We start from the raw sequence: 19,394 nt of genomic DNA, 5'->3' as shown, positions 1-19,394 counted from the left end.
AGATAATCATGTTATAGGATATGTTTAACATCTCGTTGGAATCAGGACAGGTACCGGAGGATTGGAGATTAGCAAATGTAACATCGTTATTTAATAAAGAATTTGGAGAAGAATTAGGGAACAATAAACCTGTTTGACTTTATTTGTGGGGAAGAAATTCAAATTGATTAGAGGTCGGAGGAGGAACCATTTAAATAATTACAGACTAATTCAAGGCAGTCAGCATGGGTTTACTAAAGCAAAGGTAGATGCTAAACAAATCTTTTGGCGTTCGATGAAGCAGTTTCGGGGTGGGTGGGTGAGGCCAGTGCCGTATATTAACAGAGTTTGGTCGGCCTTTGATCTGCTCAACTACCGCCGTGATTGGTCGAGCCTGCGTCACGTGGTTTACAGGCGCCATTTTGCATACCACCTCAGCCGAGCAGCTTTCCCGCTGCACCCATTCCGTGCCATTGCTTCGTATCGTTGCATATTTCATTTGAGTAATATTTCAATAAAATCAACCAATATGGTGTGTTGTGCCGCTTGGGGATGTTCTGTTAGACCAGGACAAGGTCGTATAATGCGCAGATTTCCTCGAGACAAGGAACGAAGTGCTATTTGGGCGGTTAAAATACGCCGAGTTGGATGGAATCCATCACCTTACTCATATTTATGTTCGGTAAGTGAAATCGCTTAATATATATTGGTTTCAAATCAAAAGTGACATGACACGTGTGTATTAGGTCTCTGGTGAGCTTAACATTTATTTCGTCAACCATATACATATATATATTATACATATTCCCTGTAACATTTTTCGTGTACATATGCAGTGCATATGGTATATATATACAGTGAAACCTTGACTTACGAGTTTAATTCGTTCTGTGACCGAGCTCGTAACTCAATTTGCTCGTTTCTCAAATTAAATTTCCCCATTAAAATGCATTGAAATGCTATTAATCCGTTCCAGCCCCAAAAAACCACACCAATTTTTTTTGTTACGTGTTTTTAAATAAGAAAAATGTACTTTATAAATAACAAATAATGTATAAACAAGCACGACCTCGTATATACTGTACATAATAAGCGGCGTTACGCGCGCTGCTTGTAAACAAGGAGGAAGCGGACAACGCGGTAATTTGTAAGAGTCTTTATTCAAGAGCTCACTGTAACACTGGCGCGCTCCGGGCTACGCGCCCGGTGTATATCCTGAGGCCACGCCTACCCCTCGGCGTGGCTGCCGCCCACTTGGTGCGCGGAATGATGTCACCACGCCAGTGAGCTTCCGTGTCCGCCACAATGTAAAGAAATAAACTGGTTTTATTAAGTGTATTTACCTTGAAGATCAGACGAAGATGCTGGCGGAGGTGGAGGAGATGACTTTTGCCTTTTTCGCCACACTTTCCTCGCTTTCACTTGCAGGGCGTTTCAATAAAAACCTGTCCAACGAGGTTTGTTTCTTCCTCCCTTTCAAAATGTTTCGATCGTACTGCTACGATCGTACTGCCTCGCCAAGTCGACAACACGCACACCTCGCTCATGTTTTTCGACGATTGCGTGTTTTATATCCAAGCACATCATCCTCTTCTTCTTCTCAGTACTGCCCTTGGCACTCAATTTCTTAGGACCCATGGTTAAAACTAAGAAATTTTCCAAAATAACCAACATGCGAAAACAAAGCAGCAGCGATATACGGCAGAGATGCTTGCACGGCAAGATAACCACGTGACCGGAACCCACCTGGTGGCGGGTGGCGTAAGCTCCAAAATAACCAAAATGCGAAAACAAAGCAGCAGCGATATACGGCAGAGATGCTTGCACGGCAAGATAACCACGTGACCGGAACCCACCTGGTGGCGGGTGGCGTAAGCTCGTAACTCAGATCTCGGCTCGCATCTCAAAGCAATAAACCGCCCGAGCGACGGCTCGTATCTCGGAAAACTCGTAAGTTGGTGCACTCGTAAGTCAAGGTTTCACTGTATATATGATTATGTATAATAACTGAAAATCAGGTATTATACATAATCCCTTATTATACATATACTGTGGGGAACACGATGACTCGCTGGCGCAGTGACATAATTCCGAGCACCAGTGGGTGTCGGCCACGCCCCAGGTGAGGCGTGGCCTCCGGATATACACGCGGGCTCGCAGCCCCGAGCACGGCAGTGCTGACGAGTGAGCAAAGAATAAAGAGCTCAAGTTAACCCAAAGCGTTGTGGCCTACCTTTGTTTAACGTGTGTGTGCCCAGCACCCCACACTGGTGACCCCCACTGGTTCAGCCGCTGCTGTTCCCCGAACGCGCCATGGCCATCAACGCTGTAGCGATCAAGCTCCCAGAGTTCTGGGAAGCGCAAGCCGACACCTGGTTTATACAGGCCGAGGCCCAATTCCAGCTCCGGGGCGTCACGGCGGACGACACGAGGTACTTTTACGTGGTCGCTGCCCTCGGATCCGGCACGGCCGCTCGAGTCGTGTCCTTCCTCCGGCACCCGCCGGACGAGAGCAAGTACGTGGCGCTCAAGCGGCTGCTCCTCAACACGTTTGGCCTCACAGAGGCCGACCGCGCGGACCGTCTTTTGGACCTTCCCGTACTCGGCGACACACGACCGTCCGCCTGCATGGATTACATGCTGTCCCTGCTCGGCGACGGCCACGCGGATTTCCTCTTCCGTGCGCTCTTCCTCAGCCAGCTACCTGTACAGGTGCGTCTCGCGCTCGCCGGTTCGACCATTACGGAACCGCGCGCCCTGGCCAGGGAGGCGGACAAGTTTTACGCAGCCCCGAGCACGCTGGGGCGAAGCATTTCACCCTGGACATCGGCGGTACTTCTGACCGCGTCTCCGTGGACCGCCTCAAGCCGGCCCACCTCGACTTGGACCACCCCCCGCCAGCGGCTCTGCCCCCGCGGCGGGGCCGCCCCCCGGCACCGCCCAACCCCGCCGTCACGCCACCCCCCTGCCCTGCACCCATCCCAGATGCCGCCAGAGGCATCCCAGATGGCATCCCGGCATCCCAGACGCCGCCAGCCGCCAGAGGGCGCTTCGGCCGGGTCATCCGTTTGCCCCGCAAACTGACCCTTCAGGTGCGCGGGAATTCTGGGGGGGGGGGGGGGGGGCGTGTGGCAGACACGATGACTCACTGGCGCAGTGACATAATTCCGAGCACCAGTGGGTGTCGGCCACGCCCCAGGTGAGGCGTGGCCTCCGGATATACACGCGGGCTCGCAGCCCCGAGCACGGCAGTGCTGACGAGTGAGCAAAGAATAAAGAGCTCAAGTTAACCCAAAGCGTTGTGACCTACCTTTGTTTAACGTGTATGTGCCCAGCACCCCACAATACCCTGTAACATGCACTGTTTATATATGCTTATATATCAGGAAATACTTGTTTATGACGCAATATTTGTAGCGGTTACCTTATTCGCATGTCGCGGTTAACTTATTCGCATGTGACGGTTACCTTATGTTTGGTCATAATCCACGTGCACGGCCCTGTGGGGCTTTTGGTTTGTTGGACGTGATGCACGCGCGGTTGTCGGAGCCACGCCCTCCGAAGAGGGTTTTGGCTTTATAAAAGCGGTACGACTTCCGTTCGCGTTAGAGAGTGCTGGAGATTTCTGTACCAATAAACAAGCTTCGAACCCTACGAAATGGCCTCGTCTTCTCTCCTTCCGCAACTCCTAAACTTATATATCAGGAAATACTTGTTTATGACGCAATATTTGTCACTGTTTGTGTCAGTTTCCTGAGGGAAAGTGTTCTTTGAAAACGTAAAACGAAAGTATAACAACATTTGTGACCCCAAGCTAATGAATTAAAATAATAGACATTGTACTTTCGTAGCATTATGGGAATATTGTATGTTACGTTTCCAGATAATAGATGAAAACTAGTATACAAGCTCCATTTTATCAAACTAGGGCATGCCCGTACGTGGGTGCCCGTTCCTTGCCAAAAAAAAAAAAAAACGCTGCCCGTACGCTCTACCCCGCCCGTACGCCCGTACGCCCGTAAACAAAAAAAACAACGCTCTTCGCTTCCGCCCTTCGCTCTGACTGAATTGGGAGAAATAATGCGCATAAGAAATCGAGAAATTATTATTTTCTCCGGAAGAAATCGAATTACGAACCGTAATGGCGCACGCGCTCGGCTCGGCTCGCTCTCACATCGGCCACGCCTACGCAACAACGCGTTCTGTGATTGGCTGCCGGAAGTGCAGTCTTCACTGTCCAGAAGGTCGCATATCGCAGTTACGATGAATCGCAAATTAGTTTTAATTAGTTTTAAAACATAGTTGAACGCCAACATAGTTTGCCAACGTGAAATAAATGAATACACTCTCAAATGTGCCGTCCGAGGCAGAGTCTGTTCGCCACGTTCGGCACACGTGATAGCTCGCTGCTCTCTGATTGGTTGAATCGTTTTTTGGACATAGCTCGGTAACTACTTCTCCGATTAATATGAAACCTTGAAAAGGCACATCCTCGGGTCCCCAGCAATATACCTGGCAAGTTTAAAGTATATCGGACCGGTAGTTGTCGAGAAACAGCGGTCACAGACAAACAGACATACATACATACATACATACATACATACATACATACACACAGAGATTACTGGAATTATAGATAGATTACAATTTCATGCCAAGAGATAAAATTTATCAGTATGCTGAATGCAGCTGACAATAAATCGTGTGCCGCGACAGGCAAACAATTCGTGTGAATAAATGACGCCGCTTGCAGATTTTATTATTCCAACAACAAACAACACGTCACTTTAACTTGAATTAGTTGTTCCTCATTAAATCTGCGACCAAACTAATATCGATTCCCTCGTCACAGAACTACAGGATAGCCACAGCTGACATACATCTCGCAGTGCCAGCGTGCGAAGTTAGGTATGCAACATGGCGCCAGTATTTCAGTTGGCCAGACTCTCAATATACATGGCACTGGGTGAGGCTATCCCTCGGGTTGGGTGGGTGAGGCTATCCCTCGGGTTGGGTGGGTGAGGCTATCCCTCGGGTTGGGTGGGTGAGGCTATCCCTCGGGTTGGGTGGGTGAGGCGATCCCTCGGGTTGGGTGGGTGAGGCGATCCCTCGGGTTGGGTGGGTGAGGCGATCCCTCGGGTTGGGTGGGTGAGGCTAGCGCTCGGGTTGGGTGGGTGAGGCTATCCCTTGGGTTGGGTGGGTGAGGCTCTAGCGCTCGGGTTGGGCGTGTGAGGACAGCGCTTGGGTTGGGCTGGGCGTGTGAGGCTATCCCTCGGGGTGGGTGGGTGAGGCTAGCGCTCTGGTTGGGTGGGTGAGGCCTGCGCTCGGGTTGGGCGTGTGAGGATAGTGCTCGGGTTGGGCGTGTGAGGCTATCCCTCGGGGTGGGTGGTTGAGGCTAGCGCTCGGGTTGGGTGGGTGAGGCTCTTGCGCTTGGGTTGTGCGTGTGAGGCTATCCCTCGGGGTGGGTGGGTGAGGCTAGCGCTCTGGTTGGGTGGGTGAGGCCTGCGCTCGGGTTGGGCGTGTGAGGCTATCCCTCGGGGTGGGTGGTTGAGGCTAGCGCTCGGGTTGGGTGGGTGAGGCCTGCGCTCGGGTTGGGCGTGTGAGGCTATCCCTCGGGGTGGGTGGTTGAGGCTAGCGCTCGGGTTGGGTGGGTGAGGCTCTTGCGCTTGGGTTGTGCGTGTGAGGCTATCCCTCAGGTTGGGTGGGTGAGGCCTGCGCTCTGGTTGGGCGTGTGAGGCTAGCGCTCGGGTTGGGTGTGTGAGGATATCACTCGGGGTCGGTGGGTGAGGCTAGCGCTTGGGATGGGTGGGTGAGGCCAGGGCTCGGGTTGGGCGTGTGAGGCTATACCTCGGGGTGGGTGGGTGGGGCCAGCGCTCGGATTGGGTGGGTGAGGCCAGCGCTCGGATTGGGTGGGTGAGGCCAGCGCTCGGATTGGGTGGGTGAGGCCAGCGCTCGGGTTGGGCGTGTGAGGCTATCCCTCGGGTTGGGCGTGTGAGGCTATCCCTCGGGTTGGGCGTGTGAGGCTATCCCTCGGGTTGGGCGTGTGAGGCTATCCCTCGGGTTGGGCGTGCGAGGCTATCCCTCGGGTTGGGCGTGCGAGGCTATCCCTCGGGTTGGGCGTGCGAGGCTATCCCTCGGGTTGGGCGTGCGAGGCTATCCCTCGGGTTGGGCGTGCGAGGCTATCCCTCGGGTTGGGCGTGCGAGGCTATCCCTCGGGTTGGGCGTGCGAGGCTATCCCTCGGGTTGGGCGTGCGAGGCTATCCCTCGGGTTGGGCGTGCGAGGCTATCCCTCGGGTTGGGCGTGCGAGGCTATCCCTCGGGTTGGGCGTGCGAGGCTATCCCTCGGGTTGGGCGTGCGAGGCTATCCCTCGGGTTGGGCGTGCGAGGCTATCCCTCGGGTTGGGCGTGCGAGGCTATCCCTCGGGTTGGGCGTGCGAGGCTATCCCTCGGGTTGGGCGTGCGAGGCTATCCCTCGGGTTGGGCGTGCGAGGCTATCCCTCGGGTTGGGCGTGCGAGGCTATCCCTCGGGTTGGGCGTGCGAGGCTATCCCTCGGGTTGGGCGTGCGAGGCTATCCCTCGGGTTGGGCGTGCGAGGCTATCCCTCGGGTTGGGCGTGCGAGGCTATCCCTCGGGTTGGGCGTGCGAGGCTATCCCTCGGGTTGGGCGTGCGAGGCTATCCCTCGGGTTGGGCGTGCGAGGCTATCCCTCGGGTTGGGCGTGCGAGGCTATCCCTCGGGTTGGGCGTGCGAGGCTATCCCTCGGGTTGGGCGTGCGAGGCTATCCCTCGGGTTGGGCGTGCGAGGCTATCCCTCGGGTTGGGCGTGCGAGGCTATCCCTCGGGTTGGGCGTGCGAGGCTATCCCTCGGGTTGGGCGTGCGAGGCTATCCCTCGGGTTGGGCGTGCGAGGCTATCCCTCGGGTTGGGCGTGCGAGGCTATCCCTCGGGTTGGGCGTGCGAGGCTATCCCTCGGGTTGGGCGTGCGAGGCTATCCCTCGGGTTGGGCGTGCGAGGCTATCCCTCGGGTTGGGCGTGCGAGGCTATCCCTCGGGTTGGGCGTGCGAGGCTATCCCTCGGGTTGGGCGTGCGAGGCTATCCCTCGGGTTGGGCGTGCGAGGCTATCCCTCGGGTTGGGCGTGCGAGGCTATCCCTCGGGTTGGGCGTGCGAGGCTATCCCTCGGGTTGGGCGTGCGAGGCTATCCCTCGGGTTGGGCGTGCGAGGCTATCCCTCGGGTTGGGCGTGCGAGGCTATCCCTCGGGTTGGGCGTGCGAGGCTATCCCTCGGGTTGGGCGTGCGAGGCTATCCCTCGGGTTGGGCGTGCGAGGCTATCCCTCGGGTTGGGCGTGCGAGGCTATCCCTCGGGTTGGGCGTGCGAGGCTATCCCTCGGGTTGGGCGTGCGAGGCTATCCCTCGGGTTGGGCGTGCGAGGCTATCCCTCGGGTTGGGCGTGCGAGGCTATCCCTCGGGTTGGGCGTGCGAGGCTATCCCTCGGGTTGGGCGTGCGAGGCTATCCCTCGGGTTGGGCGTGCGAGGCTATCCCTCGGGTTGGGCGTGCGAGGCTATCCCTCGGGTTGGGCGTGCGAGGCTATCCCTCGGGTTGGGCGTGCGAGGCTATCCCTCGGGTTGGGCGTGCGAGGCTATCCCTCGGGTTGGGCGTGCGAGGCTATCCCTCGGGTTGGGCGTGCGAGGCTATCCCTCGGGTTGGGCGTGCGAGGCTATCCCTCGGGTTGGGCGTGCGAGGCTATCCCTCGGGTTGGGCGTGCGAGGCTATCCCTCGGGTTGGGCGTGCGAGGCTATCCCTCGGGTTGGGCGTGCGAGGCTATCCCTCGGGTTGGGCGTGCGAGGCTATCCCTCGGGTTGGGCGTGCGAGGCTATCCCTCGGGTTGGGCGTGCGAGGCTATCCCTCGGGTTGGGCGTGCGAGGCTATCCCTCGGGTTGGGCGTGCGAGGCTATCCCTCGGGTTGGGCGTGCGAGGCTATCCCTCGGGTTGGGCGTGCGAGGCTATCCCTCGGGTTGGGCGTGCGAGGCTATCCCTCGGGTTGGGCGTGCGAGGCTATCCCTCGGGTTGGGCGTGCGAGGCTATCCCTCGGGTTGGGCGTGCGAGGCTATCCCTCGGGTTGGGCGTGCGAGGCTATCCCTCGGGTTGGGCGTGCGAGGCTATCCCTCGGGTTGGGCGTGCGAGGCTATCCCTCGGGTTGGGCGTGCGAGGCTATCCCTCGGGTTGGGCGTGCGAGGCTATCCCTCGGGTTGGGCGTGCGAGGCTATCCCTCGGGTTGGGCGTGCGAGGCTATCCCTCGGGTTGGGCGTGCGAGGCTATCCCTCGGGTTGGGCGTGCGAGGCTATCCCTCGGGTTGGGCGTGCGAGGCTATCCCTCGGGTTGGGCGTGCGAGGCTATCCCTCGGGTTGGGCGTGCGAGGCTATCCCTCGGGTTGGGCGTGCGAGGCTATCCCTCGGGTTGGGCGTGCGAGGCTATCCCTCGGGTTGGGCGTGCGAGGCTATCCCTCGGGTTGGGCGTGCGAGGCTATCCCTCGGGTTGGGCGTGCGAGGCTATCCCTCGGGTTGGGCGTGCGAGGCTATCCCTCGGGTTGGGCGTGCGAGGCTATCCCTCGGGTTGGGCGTGCGAGGCTATCCCTCGGGTTGGGCGTGCGAGGCTATCCCTCGGGTTGGGCGTGCGAGGCTATCCCTCGGGTTGGGCGTGCGAGGCTATCCCTCGGGTTGGGCGTGCGAGGCTATCCCTCGGGTTGGGCGTGCGAGGCTATCCCTCGGGTTGGGCGTGCGAGGCTATCCCTCGGGTTGGGCGTGCGAGGCTATCCCTCGGGTTGGGCGTGCGAGGCTATCCCTCGGGTTGGGCGTGCGAGGCTATCCCTCGGGTTGGGCGTGCGAGGCTATCCCTCGGGTTGGGCGTGCGAGGCTATCCCTCGGGTTGGGCGTGCGAGGCTATCCCTCGGGTTGGGCGTGCGAGGCTATCCCTCGGGTTGGGCGTGCGAGGCTATCCCTCGGGTTGGGCGTGCGAGGCTATCCCTCGGGTTGGGCGTGCGAGGCTATCCCTCGGGTTGGGCGTGCGAGGCTATCCCTCGGGTTGGGCGTGCGAGGCTATCCCTCGGGTTGGGCGTGCGAGGCTATCCCTCGGGTTGGGCGTGCGAGGCTATCCCTCGGGTTGGGCGTGCGAGGCTATCCCTCGGGTTGGGCGTGCGAGGCTATCCCTCGGGTTGGGCGTGCGAGGCTATCCCTCGGGTTGGGCGTGCGAGGCTATCCCTCGGGTTGGGCGTGCGAGGCTATCCCTCGGGTTGGGCGTGCGAGGCTATCCCTCGGGTTGGGCGTGCGAGGCTATCCCTCGGGTTGGGCGTGCGAGGCTATCCCTCGGGTTGGGCGTGTGAGGCTATCCCTCGGGTTGGGCGTGTGAGGCTATCCCTCGGGTTGGGCGTGTGAGGCTATCCCTCGGGTTGGGCGTGTGAGGCTATCCCTCGGGTTGGGCGTGTGAGGCTATCCCTCGGGTTGGGCGTGTGAGGCTATCCCTCGGGTTGGGCGTGTGAGGCTATCCCTCGGGTTGGGCGTGTGAGGCTATCCCTCGGGTTGGGCGTGTGAGGCTATCCCTCGGGTTGGGCGTGTGAGGCTATCCCTCGGGTTGGGCGTGTGAGGCTATCCCTCGGGTTGGGCGTGTGAGGCTATCCCTCGGGTTGGGCGTGTGAGGCTATCCCTCGGGTTGGGCGTGTGAGGCTATCCCTCGGGTTGGGCGTGTGAGGCTAGCGCTCGGGTTGGGCGGGTGAGGCTAGCGCTCGGGTTGGGCGGGTGAGGCTAGCGCTCGGGTTGGGCGGGTGAGGCTAGCGCTCGGGTTGGGCGGGTGAGGCTAGCGCTCGGGTTGGGCGGGTGAGGCTAGCGCTCGGGTTGGGCGGGTGAGGCTCGCGCTCGGGTTGGGCGGGTGAGGCTCGCGCTCGGGTTGGGCGGGTGAGGCTCGCGCTCGGGTTGGGCGGGTGAGGCTCGCGCTCGGGTTGGGCGGGTGAGGCTCGCGCTCGGGTTGGGCGGGTGAGGCTCGCGCTCGGGTTGGGCGGGTGAGGCTCGCGCTCGGGTTGGGCGGGTGAGGCTCGCGCTCGGGTTGGGCGGGTGAGGCTCGCGCTCGGTTGGGCGGTTGAGGCTCGCGCTCGGGTTGGGCGGGTGAGGCTCGCGCTCGGGTTGGGCGGGTGAGGCTCGCGCTCGGGTTGGGCGGGTGAGGCTCGCGCTCGGGTTGGGCGGTGAGGCTCGCGCTCGGGTTGGGCGGGTGAGGCTCGCGCTCGGGTTGGGCGGGTGAGGCTCGCGCTCTTGTCGGGCGGGTGAGGCTCGCGCTCTTGTCGGGCGGGTGAGGCTCGCGCTCTTGTCGGGCGGGTGAGGCTGGCCAGGCAGCACAATAATGGCTGAAGCGATTACAATTATTCTACCATAAGGAAGCACCATTGTCTCTTGGGTTTTGCACTTATGCCATGGTGTTTTCAAAGATATAACATGTTTGCCAAGAGGCAGTCATTAGCAAAGCCGTTGCACGTCATTTACACCTGTGCAGACAAACCAGACCATTACATTTGAAAATCTAGGGAGAGCAACAGATCGCACTCCTGAAGTTTGTGAGGAGGGTGATCGGAGTATCATTACAGTCAAGATACATTTTTATTCAATACTGAGAATATTTCTGATGCTTATTGCTAAGCTAATATATAAAGAACAAAGTTTGTTTGTGTTCCTTTATGCATTTGGACCATGCGCGAACCACTGCAACCAAACTTTGCATGGCCTCCGCTTTCATCCAGAGAAAGGACTATGTTTGGTCGAGGATCATCTTAGGATAAAAATAAATGTAAAAAAATATTCAAATCAGATTGAGGCTTTAGGCCTCAATCGGGTCCTGTGCTTGTTTATACACTGCCTTCGTTGTTTTCCGGGAGTGATCGAGTAATATGTTTTGTGATTTATTTAGTAGGGGATCCAAGGCACTAAAATCCTGTTGGAGGTGGGGATACTTGCTGTACTTTGACTATTTTTGGTAGATGTATCCATTCCTCGTATATTCTAGGTGTGTGTTCGGCGAAAGCTCTTGCAAGCTCAAATTACAGCACAAGCTTTGAACTTTTGCATGCAACAATTTTGGCCAAAAAATTAGGGGTAGGGGAAGTATATTTGGGATTTACATTGGGTCAGCTTTCAAGAAAACATACTTGTTCGGCATCAATAGAAAGGTCTTTTCCCAAATGTCAATGCATCTCGGGAAGCGAAAATCAATGCATCTCGTCAATAGATTGCCCCATTTCAGATAAACCAGTAAACTTAGAATGCAAGAAGACTTCAAGACAAAATTTTTGATGTCAATACAGTTTACAAAAGATATATAATTATGTAAACCCCTTTCAACCAAAAGGGAAAATTTGGGAAAATGACCAAAATTGGGAAATTCATAGAAACACAAATAGCCTTAATTTATTCTCATTTTATGGTGTAACAGCATGGTTTTTTAGCTTTTTCCTGTTTAATATTCAATAACAATTTTGAATCCGATATTAAGACTATAATTTGGTAATACAATAATTATTTTAACTAGGACGTGCCCGTACGTGGGTGCCCGTTCCTTGCCAAAAAAAAAAAAAAATGTCTTCGCCCATGCATGCATGGGCGTGCCCATGGGCCCATGGGCGTGCCCGTAAGTGCGTGATGTGACCGTACAATGAATGTATCGTCCCAACGCCGCAGCTCGGATGGCGCTGCAGTTAATCGGGCCTGTATCGGCAGAGTTATTATAAACGTGTACTACAATCGATCGTACCTTACAACAATCAACACAGATTGCAACGTCAAATAAATGAATACGCTCTCAAATGTGGCGTCCGAGGCAGCGTCTGCTCGCCACGTTCAGCATCAGTACGTCGTCACTATGACTATCCGTAAGTCCGGAAGTGACGTCCATGGCTGACATGAGTCATTTGACTGTCCGGAAGGTCGCATATCGCAGTTACGATGAATCGCAAATTAGTTTTAATTAGTTTTAAAACATAGTTTAACGCCAACATAGTTTGCCAACGTGAAATAAATGAATACGCTCTCAAATGTGCCGTCCGAGGCAGAGTCTGTTCGCCACGTTCGGCACACGTGATAGCTCGCTGCTCTCTGATTGGTTGAATCGTTTTTTGGACATAGCTCGGTAACTACTTCTCCGATTAATATGAAACCTTGAAAAGGCACATCCTCAGGTCCCCAGCAATATATCTGGCAAGTTTCAAGTATATCGGACCCGTGGTTGTCGAGAAACAGCGGTCACAGACACACACACAGAGATTACTGGAATTATAGATAGACTAGGGCATGCCCGTACTATATATATATCTAAAATTATATCCCCCCCCTCTATTTACATGAAATGGTTTGGTCCAAAGCGAACGGCTTGCGAGTATGGTGACAATCCCCCCCCCTCTATTTACATGAAATGGTTTGGTCCAAAGCGAACGGCTTGCGAGTACGGTGACAATCCCCCCCCTCTATTTACATGAAATGGTTTGGTCCAAAGCGAACGGCTTGCGGAGTTTGGTAAAGAAATCGCCATAACGTGCACAAACGCGCAGGAAAGCGAAAGAATCGCAAATTAGTTTTAATTAGTTTTAAAACATAGTTTAACGCCAACATAGCGGCAACATAGTTTGCCAACGTGAAATAAATGAATACGCTCTCAAATGTGCCGTCCGAGGCAGAGTCTGTTCGGCACGTTCGGCACACGTGATAGCTCGCTGCTCTCTGATTGGTTGAATCGTTTTTTGGACATAGCTCGGTAACTACTTGTCCGATTAATATGAAACCTTGAAAAGGCACATCCTCGGGTCCCCAGCAATATACCTGGCAAGTTTCAAGTATATCGAACCCGTGGTTGTCGAGAAACAGCGGTCACAGACATACAGACAGACATACATACATACATACATACATACATACATACACACAGAGATTACTGGAATTATAGATAGACTAGGGCATGCCCGTACTATATCTATATCTAAAATTATATCCCCCCCCTCTATTTACATGAAATGGTTTGGTCCAAAGCGAACGGCTTGCGAGTACGGTGACAATCCCCCCCCTCTATTTACATGAAATGGTTTGGTCCAAAGCGAACGGCTTGCGAGTACGGTGACAATCCCCCCCCTCTATTTACATGAAATGGTTTGGTCCAAAGCGAACGGCTTGCGGAGTTTGGTAAAGAAATCGCCATCGCGTGCACAAACGCGCAGGAAAGCGAATGAATCGCAAATTAGTTTTAATTAGTTTTAAAACATAGTTTAACGGCAACATAGTTTTCCAACGTGAAATAAATGAATACGCTCTCAAATGTGCCGTCCGAGGCAGAGTCTGTTCGCCACGTTCGGCACACGTGATAGCTCGCTGCTCTCTGATTGGTTGAATCGTTTTTTGGACATAGCTCGGTAACTACTTCTCCGATTAATATGAAACCTTGAAAAGGCACATCCTCGGGTCCCCAGCAATATACCTGGCAAGTTTAAAGTATATCGGACCCGTGGTTGTCGAGAAACAGCGGTCACAGACATACAGACATACAAACATACAAACATACAAACATACAAACATACACACAGAGATTACTGGAATTATAGATAGATGACGTAATTATTATTTTAATGATTATTTTATTTTTATTTTAATGTTTATTTTAATTTTTTTAATTTATTATTATTTATTGATTTAATTTATTATTTTTACAATTATTTTAATGACATAATTTATTCTCAGTTTATGGTATAACAGCATGGTTTTTAACTTTTTCCAGCTTAATGCATTCAATAACAATTTTAAATCAGATCGTAAGACTACTTTGATAATACAATAATTATTTTATTGACATCATTGATAACATCACTGGTGCTAAAAAGGTCATCAATTTTGAGGGGAAGTGAATATCTAGGTACCTCTTCAATAAGGTAACTGAAATATTACTAAAGAAAATAAACTCATGAACAAAGTTTTTGATAGCAAGATATTCATCAAAAGTAATATCATTATGTCAACCCTAAAGAGGCATTTTCACATGGTCAGAAGGTGGCAATTGCATGCATACACCACCTGGATTTCTAATTCGAGGCACTGGGAAGCAAGGAAGTCTAGACGATCTCACTTATCTATTTTTAATCATGCCAAAAGCCATTTCTAGTTTCATGGAATTCAGTATTCGACATCTGATGATTGATCACACTTTTGTGGATCACCACAACACAAGCAGGAAATGGTACATATATAAACAGTTGCCACTCTGCAAGGGCAATGACTTTTGCATCTACCTTTTTGGCATTTGCAGGAAGTGTTGACTAATTAGTGTTTTGGGGAATTTGTCATTCTTTTTGCAATTGTGTGGCCATTTTCTACTTTCCTTCCAAATTTTATTGGATCTGGTATAGCTGGTCGAGACTGGGATTCTCATTTGCAAATGTTAGCTGGTGTACCGATCACAGTAGGTGAAGATGGAGCGCATCCTCTGTTGCTGGCAGAGAACGAATATTGGATTTTCTTGTGAGGAAGTGGCAACTGTGTCAAGTTTCCTTGTTATTCCTTTTAATGTTTTGTTTCCATCCCACTTGCAAGGATTGAAACACAGACTGAAAGACCTGTAACGACCTGTAGCCAATATTCAAGGTAACGCTCTAATTGGTTGTATGTGACCTCATGAGTTTTCCCTCACAGAAGGGTTCCACGTGCAGTATCACTTTGCGACTGAGTTCCAATCACGTCTAATTAATTAATTAATAATAAAAAAACACGCTTTTGAGTCCTGCCAACCCGTTTTTTTGTTACCCCCAATTTTCCACATATGGTGATGCTTACCGGTTGATTAATGTTTGGTAGATTCCGTGAAGTTTGGGTAATTTGGCTGAATTCTGCCTGGATTTCCTGCCAATGACCAAGGTTTCCAGCCTGTTCCTACAGTTGTACCTCCTGAAAGTTTCCTTCCGTATCCATAGTGTGTCCACCCCATGCATCTCCTGCCCCCCATTCCTTCACACACCCATTGTTTGTCCAAGTCTCACTCAAGCTTGGCCTGGAAGGAAAGAGACTGGCACAGAGGGAGGGAGAGACAGACAAATGGGGATGGGTGTTCTGACCGTGACCGTGCCACCCTAATGATTCCGGGGAGCAGTGGGTAAGATTTGGACCCGGCAGTACAACACCCACAAAGATGGCAGGCATCACATTCGTTTATTAAAATGTAATGGTGATGCAATGGCATATTACAATATTACATGCACCCACATGGACCTGCATTTTCATCTGCATTACTTGTATTCGACCTGCAGTTTTGTCTGTATTGTGTTGCTGATATTATTTCAGCCTTGTGTGTATCATGAATGACATTGACATGTGCCCTAGTAGACACCTTGACTCAGCTGGATGCCTTCGAAGCTCGAGCTGAGCTATTAACAGAATGTCAAGATGAATCTCGTTCGACCTCCGAATCAATGGATCGAGCCCGTCGAGAAATCAAGAACTTGCAGGCCAAGCGAGATGAACTTCGCAGACGGCTTCACAACCAACCTGAACATGTGAGGGTTTTTTTTCGTTTTTAAAAAAAGTTTTCTTTCGTTTTTTAAAAACTTTTTCTCTACAAAGTCTAGATTTGTGGAAGAGTGGGGTGACAGAGGGTAGAATGCAACAGACTGGCAGTGGAGCAGGAGAACACATGGTTGTAGCAAGGGGATGGTTGAACAGAAAGTATGGGAAGAGGAAAGGGATGGAAACGTTCAAACACAAACCAAGTTGATGAGCGATCAGAGAGGGTTAATGAAAATAGAAAAGGTCACGTGTAGAAATGAACGACGAGATAAGATGGTTGTGCACTTCCAACATGAAACCTTGGAGAGAAAGGGGGTTCCACAAGTGTTGGAGGGGGGAAGGGAACAAAGGCGTGGAGTCAATTGTTACTTGTTCCTCAAAGACCTCCTGGTCTCGGTGTACCTCCGAACCCCGGGAGGAATCACGGCAGAAATATATATACTACTCCGTGTTGAAATCAATAAGGAAACCACACCAATGGGTATGACAAACCAATAATATATTAAAAACCACACAATAATAATATTACCAATAATGATGGCAAATCCAGACAATCAATATATCTTAGGTTGGTACCAACACTAAGTCACATAACTCACTGCGTTCCCGGTGACTGGAACAAAAATCCCTCAATATCTCTATAACTCAACGGAGATGAGGCGACGGGGCGATGGCGAGTGAGGAGGTGTAGGCAAGGCGTGGACTGTCACATGATCCACACCAACAGCAAACGGGCAGTGGAAAGGGAACTCCCAAAGATGCGATCCAGACGTGCACTGGCACCGTTCAATCAGCGAACCGCAGTGCAATGTTCAGACACCGCTTTATTGCACAGCCGTCCCCGGCAAACCACCGGAGGATAAGCCCAGCCGACGCGACAAAAACCTTTTCCGATGAAGGCGGGGCGAAATGGCGGACGGCTCTCACTCGAGCCGCGGCCTCGAGGCGAAGATTCTCCGGAACCTCACGCCTGTACCTGACTTCGCAGGCTTTTCCACAACGCCAGCGATAACACCGATCGCACGAGATTCCTTTCAAGGACTCAAAGTTCACTCGCCATGTATGCTCGACCACGCTAGGTACCGAGCTTTTTCAGAACGCCTCGTTTTCACTGTCCTCACGCCTTCCTCTTCTTCTTTACTCCTTTTCTTCCGGGTCACGATCCCTGTATCATTTTACGTTAACCTTTTTAACTTTAGATAGCTGTTCCTGAATTCTAAACCGTTTGAGAATAATAATAATAATACATGATATCAGAAACATGTCAAGTGGGTGAAAACCACAACAACGGAAGTGACGAATCCATAACAGTGAGCAATGATCCCTAACTCTAACCCTGATCCCCAATGCCTGTTTTTATCAACATCGTCACCCCACCCTCCCCGCTACAAAACATTTCATCATTAAAAGCTCTTAGTTTGTGTGCAAATGCTTATCAAATGGCAAATCCATATGCTAGAGGCCAATGACACAACAGGCGACCTGAAGAAATTATCTCCTTCAAAAAGAAATGCACAGATTGACAAATATACAAATGATTGTTTCCATGTTATATATAACTAGGGCATGCCCGTACTATATATAAGCTAGGACGTGCCCGTACGTGGGTGCCCGTTCCTTGCCAAAAAAAAAAAAAAAAAAAAATTTGTGTAGGGGTGTGTGTGTGTAAACATCCTAGGGCGTGCCCGTACGTGGGTGCAAAAAAACATGCGTGCAAACAACAACAACAAAAAAAAACTTTGAAACCACGTGGCAGTAACGACCACAGAACCCCCCCCCCCTCTATTTACATGAATGGTTTGGTCCATTCGCAACGACCACAGAACCCCCCCCCCCCCCTCTATTTACATGAAATGGTTTGGTCCAAAGCGAACGGCTTGCGGTGTTTGGTAAAGAAATCGCCATAGCTCGGTAACTACTTGTCCGATTAATTTCAAACCTTGAAAAGGCACATCCTCGGGTCCCCAGCAATATACCTGGCAAGTTTCAAGTATATCGGACCGGTAGTTGTCGAGAAACAGCGGTCACAGACAAACATACACACATACACACATACAAACACACATACACACAGAGATTAATGGAATTATAGATAGACTAGGGCATTGCCCGTACTATATCTATATCTAAAATTATATCCCCCCCCCTCTATTTACATGCAATGGTTTGGTCCAAAGCGAACGGCTTCCGGAGTTTGGTAAAGAAATCGCCATCGCGTGCACAAACGCGCAGGAAAGCGAATGAATCGCAAATTCGTTTTTATTAGTTGTAAAACATAGTTTAACGCCAACATAGTTTGCAAACGTGAAATAAATGAATACGCTCTCAAATGTGCCATCCGAGGCAGAGTGTGCCCGCCACGTTCGGCACACGCGATCGTTCGCTGCTCTCTGATTGGTTGAATCGTTTTTTGGACATAGCTCGGTAAGTAATTGTCCGATTAATATGAAACCTTGAAAAGGCACATCCTCGGGTCCCCAGCAATATACCTGGCAAGTTAAAAGTATATCGGACCCGTGGTTGTCGAGAAACAGCGGTCACAGACAAACGTACAGACAGAGATTACTGGAATTATAGATAGATAACAAGCGTTACGCCTAGGTCCCCCGTCGGTGAAGTGATGCGAGTTGACAAAGTGGAGGACGCAAGGCGGCCATCTTGGATTTTGACGTGGAGACCAAATTTTCAATAGCGTTCTTCCTTATGCCTCGATACACCCACAAACCAGATTCGAAGTTGGTACTTCCCTTATTTTTTAAGATATTCCGCTCACAAGGTTCAGACATACATGGCGGCGGCCATCTTGGATTTTGACGTGGCGACCCAATTTTCAATAGCGTTCTTGCTTATGCGTAGATGCACCTACACACCAGATCAGACGTTAGTAGTTCGTTTATTTTTCACGATGTTTCGCTCAAGGTTTTTTTTTTGGTTTTTTTGTATACAAGATCGAGGCTTGTGAAAGAGCTAAGGTTCAGACATATATATGGTGGCGGCCATCTTGGATTTTGATGTGGTGACCCAATTTTCAATAGCGTTCTTCCTTATGCCTACATACACCCACACACCAGATTAGAAGTTGGTACTTCGCTTATTTTTCAAGATATTCAGCTCACAACGTTCAGATATACATGGCGGCGGCCATCTTGGATTTTGAACCGGCGACCCCATTTTCAATAGGGTTCTTCCTTATGCCTAGATACATCCACACACCAGATTAGAAGTTGGCACTTCGCTTATTTTTCAAGATATTCCGCTCACAAGGTTCAGACATACATGGCGTCAGACATACATGGCGGCGGCCATCTTGGATTTTGACGTGGGTTGCACCCACACACCAAATTCGAATGCGGTCCTTCGCTGACGGACGGACATGGACACACGGACACACGGACGGAGGGGAAAACCATAGTCCCCCTTTCGCTCCGCGTTGCGACGGGCGACAATAAAGAGCAGTGTCCGTCCGTGCGTCCGTTTGTATTCAGACATCTTCTTCCGTATGCTCAAAATAACGAAAAGAGTTGAAAAAAAGACAAAATGAAAATTGATGATTTATATAGACTTCACCTTTGAGTTTTTTGATCTAAAAAAAAAACACACACACAGGGACACACACACACACATGGACACACACACACATGGACACACACGGACACGGGGACACACACAAACACGGGGACACACACACACACACACACACACACGGGGACACGGACACACACACACACACACACACACACACACGGTGACACACACACTCACACACACACACACACACACACACACACGGGGACACAGACACACACACAGACACACACACACAGACACACACACACAGACACACACACAC

The 19,394-nt window shown here is 51.8% G+C and overlaps 1 protein-coding gene across 2 annotated transcripts in view; it reads left to right on the top strand.

The window, feature by feature from the left end:
- LOC137418360 (centromere protein O) overlaps positions 1 to 19,394 on the top strand; it is a 65,954-nt gene that overhangs the window by 441 nt on the left and 46,119 nt on the right. Inside the window, exon 2 of one of the 2 annotated variants that reach the window (XM_068104418.2) lies at positions 15,365 to 15,534. In XM_068104418.2, coding sequence (XP_067960519.2) covers positions 15,365 to 15,534 — 170 coding nt within the window. Of the gene's footprint in view, positions 1 to 15,361; positions 15,535 to 19,394 lie in introns of both variants that reach the window. The other variant, XM_068104417.2, reaches the window with a different exon arrangement.

This window comes from Myxine glutinosa, chromosome 3, assembly GCF_964187855.1.
Source record: "Myxine glutinosa chromosome 3, kmMyxGlut1.1, whole genome shotgun sequence".
In the NCBI taxonomy this organism is placed as follows: Eukaryota; Metazoa; Chordata; class Myxini; order Myxiniformes; family Myxinidae; genus Myxine; species Myxine glutinosa.
Note: the sequence above shows the minus strand (reverse complement) of the source record. Positions and strands in the feature narration are given on the sequence as shown.